The sequence below is a fragment of the Chaetura pelagica genome, unplaced genomic scaffold, assembly GCF_000747805.2.
Source record: "Chaetura pelagica isolate M959 unplaced genomic scaffold, ChaPel_1.0 scaffold531, whole genome shotgun sequence".
Lineage (NCBI taxonomy): Eukaryota > Metazoa > Chordata > Aves > Apodiformes > Apodidae > Chaetura > Chaetura pelagica.
Genome location: NW_009952362.1, coordinates 3172408 through 3176656, shown reverse-complemented (window position 1 = coordinate 3176656; position 4249 = coordinate 3172408). Strand labels below are relative to the sequence as shown.

At 42.9% G+C, this 4249-nt stretch overlaps 1 protein-coding gene across 1 annotated transcript in view; it reads left to right on the top strand.

The window, feature by feature from the left end:
• The first annotated feature begins 2106 nt into the window (after positions 1-2106).
• The window catches only part of GPAM (glycerol-3-phosphate acyltransferase, mitochondrial), a 25697-nt gene continuing 23554 nt past the window's right edge, over positions 2107-4249 (top strand). Inside the window, exons 1-2 of the mRNA XM_010007915.1 lie at positions 2107-2208; positions 4220-4249. Coding sequence (XP_010006217.1) covers positions 2107-2208; positions 4220-4249 — 132 coding nt within the window. The remainder of the gene's footprint in view (positions 2209-4219) is intronic.

Genomic DNA, 4249 nt, shown 5'->3' with positions numbered 1-4249 from the left:
CTCCTGCTCCTGCTCCTTCTCCTGCTCCTGCTCCTTCTCCTGCTCCTGCTCCTGCTCCTTCTCCTGCTCCTGCTCCTTCTCCTGCTCCTGCTCCTTCTCCTTCTCCTGCTCCTTCTCCTGCTCCTGCTCCTTCTCCTGCTCCTGCTCCTGCTCCTGCTCCTGCTCCTGCTCCTGCTCCTGCTCCTGCTCCTGCTCCTGCTCCTGCTCCTGCTCCTGCTCCTGCTCCTGCTCCTGCTCCTGCTCCTGCTCCTGCTCCTGCTCCTGCTCCTGCTCCTGCTCCTGCTCCTGCTCCTGCTCCTGCTCCTGCTCCTGCTCCTGCTCCTGCTCCTGCTCCTGCTCCTGCTCCTGCTCCTGCTCCTGCTCCTGCTCCTGCTCCTGCTCCTGCTCCTGCTCCTGCTCCTGCTCCTGCTCCTGCTCCTGCTCCTGCTCCTGCTCCTGCTCCTGCTCCTGCTCCTGCTCCTGCTCCTGCTCCTGCTCCTGCTCCTGCTCCTGCTCCTGCTCCTGCTCCTGCTCCTGCTCCTGCTCCTTCTCCTGCTCCTTCTCCTGCTCCTTCTCCTGCTCCTTCTCCTGCTCCTTCTCCTGCTCCTTCTCCTGCTCCTTCTCCTGCTCCTTCTCCTGCTCCTTCTCCTGCTCCTTCTCCTGCTCCTTCTCCTGCTCCTTCTCCTGCTCCTTCTCCTTCTCCTGCTCCTGCTCCTGCTCCTGCTCGGACAGGCTTTTCATAACCTGTGTTTTAAAGTTCATATTTTACGGATGCGGGTGCAGCCAAGGTCACCTTGAGCACAGCTGGAGGTCGCGTTTTGCTTTCCCTGCTTGGGTGTTTGAACCTTTAAAAAATATTTATTTATTTATTTGATTATTTAGATGTTAATTTACCGTAGCACTAATTAAAAAAAAAAAAAAAAAAGGCAAGTTGGGCATAAGACCCATCAGAGATAACAGGATAATTTACCTACTTGGGCTGGGTAAGGAAAGTGTGTGTATGGACATCCAGACTCCAGCCCCGGGCTGTGCTGGGGGCTTTAGGTGGAGGTTTTACAAGAGGGGTTCGTGTGTGCCTGGGGAAGGACGGTAAGAAAGAAGAGTTGGACTGAAGTTTCAGGCCTTGCTCTGGCAGATGTTAGCGTAGAGGGTGGGAGCAGCCTCATTCCTGATGGTTTGTTTGTAGCTTGGCTGTAATGTAAGTTTCTTTGTGGTGACAGATGGAAGAGGCAGTTGCTGCCACTTCACAGTTTCTCTAGAGAAAAATGCCGGGATTCCTATTTCAGTGGCTCTCCATAACAAAGCAGTTTAATTGGAAGACTTTTGCAGCCATGCAATGTAACTCTGAGTTGTTTTGCTGTGCGTGGCCTACTTTCTTTTTCCTTTGGCCGAGGGAGAATTATTTATTGTGCTTATTATATAAACTATGAAACTTCCATTTAAAAATAATAGTGCAAGCTTAGACTTCTTTGCTCCTTTTTGATCCCAGAAGCCCATAATGTCACCTATGTCAGCAGCACATTGAGATTTAGGAATGTTCTTTTTTATAGACCACTCCTTCTTCTAAGGAGTTTGCAAACTGGTTTGACTACAGCTAGATCAAATACACATAAAATATACTGTGAGCTAGGATTGGGAGAGAACATGAATTAATTTTTTGTAGAGAATGAGTGTCCTTGAGAAGCAAATGATGAAAGAGTGAGGTCATGGAGTGCAAGAGAATAGTAAACTTTTGAAAGTGGCTGAAATGCGTATCCTGTGGCTGAATGGTTTACACCATGCAGTGAAGAACAGAAGAAAAGCATGAGGTGGCTATACTGACCTGTAATGGGAAGAAGAGCAGGGAGAGAAAAACATGCTGGTAGCTGATTCATGTGCTGCATTTATGGAAATTTAATGTGCTGGGTTCTTTTATTATATTAAAATAAGGCTGATTTCTGACTGCAGTGGCACTTCTTCAGACCTGACTGTTACTGCAGAATGCAAAAATACTAGTTTGCTCATTTACTGTTCAGGCACTTACCACTGACATTATGTGTGTGCATATATGTTTCTGTGTGTTTGTGTGTGTATATATCCATGTGTTATTATTTTGCAGCTTCTGATCTTCAGTGCAACTTGTGTGTCATGGATGAAACTGCTTTGTCCCTTGGAACAATAGATGTTTCCTATTTGTCCACCTCAGCAGAGTGCGGTATCAGTAGATGTAAGCATTCCAGTGAGGAATGGGTAAGTAAAAATTGTGGATGTGGCTGGCCTTATTAACCTTATTTTTTCTTCAAGTTGAAGGTAGACTTTTTTGTATATTGTGAAGAATTAAGATAAGGTATCATCTCTTTCTTGTGTGACACAGTCTGATTGTAATTTAATTTGAAATATAAGGAGGAGTGAACAGTTTAGTGCTGTGTCAATGACTAATGTTGCTAAAAAAGAAAAACCTTCATATTGAACACTATTGATAGTCTTAGGGTCTTTTGCTGTGATGCTATTAATAATTCTATATAGCAGTAAATGTGCAGAATCTCATTTAATGAACTGAAGTCAGATGGAAAGTCAAGTAGAAAGCTTATTGCTGTTCTGAAGGATGCACTTTGAAATGTGCAAGTGAAAAGAAGCACAAGGCTAAAGATGCATGGTCATGTAGCTGTTACAGCTGAAACTATACATGCAGTAGAGGAGGCAGAAGAAATTTGGTGCATATAAATAAGAAGCCTATTAAGTCCTTGTCTGTTGAGTGAGTCTTGGGGAGGATACAAAGCGGGCAGTGAGCTGAGAGGACTGGGTGGTGCAAAAAGAGCCACATGGCCACTGAGCTGGGACTGGTTGGTTTATAAGCATAGGTCAGGAGGAATTAGACACACCTCTGGAGAGGAGGAGTTAGAACTTGATGCAGAAGAAGAGTTGGAAATGTGGTCAGAGTTGAGGGAAAAGACAGATGTCCTGGCAGCTGGCTTTTCTGTATAGTTAGTTGCAGATACATCAGACAGCAAGCTGTGGGAACTGAGAAATCCATTACGGGAATGGGATGAAGGCAGGCAAGACAAAAAAGACAGGAAGGAGGTTTTATAAGAAAGTGGTGGTGAATTCATTCAGGCCTTAGAGACAAACAAAAGGAAGACAGTATTGTTACAAACTTAGTTAATTTTGGAGTTGGCAGTACAGAAGGTGAGAGAAGGGATTGGACCAGGTTTAGCATCCTGGTGATTCATTATTTCAAATGGAAGACTTTATTCTTGGAATAATTGTCAATTCATATCACTTGCCAAATGTGATATATGCACATTTTAGTTTTTAGTCATCTTTAGCATTGTTTTTGACTTTCTGGTTGTTTCTCACTGGGCTGGCTTTCTAGCTGGGTATGTAATGATCTGTACTTGTGTTTTCTAATCCATATGCTGGTTTGAGGTATTACTGGTTCTACCTTGCTTGTTATCTACTCAAGTCTGCCATTTTGAACAAACTTCAGTTTATCTTGCCAATCATTTTTGTTTTGTTTTGGTTTGTTTCTGCAACTTCCCTTTTATTAAAAACTTAAAATATGTATTTCAGAAAGTGCTCACTCTCAGGCAATCAATAACTCAGTAGGCTTTAATGCAAACAATCACTGTCTTTGTAAAAATTGTTGTTAAGTGCTATGTCCTAACCTAGAGAATGTGTTCTGTGAACAGTTACTTTGAACTTTTTGGTTCTGTAATCTTAAAGAAGGCAGCATAACACTGGAGAAGGCACAGTGGTTCCTTTTTCATGTTGTTTTGCATGAAGCTGCTGGAAATGAACTTAGGAAGTCAACAGAGTTAATATTTTGTGTATGTTCACTCTTCTTGCAATTTTACAGGGTGATGTCCATTTAAAGCTTTAAATACATTGTTCATATCACAAGCACCCTATATTGAGAGTGTAATTTACTGTTAATTTCTTCCTACTTTTCCCAGCTGTCAGTTTCCTTGCTCTTTCTTCCTAGAGTTATTATTAATTTTAAAACTCTGTGTGTCAGCAGATGCTGCAGTGCTTAAGATACATAAGCACAACAGTGTGAGTTTGCTTTTATTTTTAAAAATGACATCATCTGAAGGTCACGGATTTTAGAAAAACCTTGGAAAGATTTATGTTAGTTTTATGTAATTTTTGAGGTGTAAGTAGGTTTTTTTTTTTACGCCTGCCAACTCCTCCTATTCCAGCTTTTTACATACCCAGTAAAACGTGTTTGTGGATATTTACACAGTGGTCTCTTGTTCTGCAGGGGGAGTGTAACTCTAGGCCCCCTCTCTTC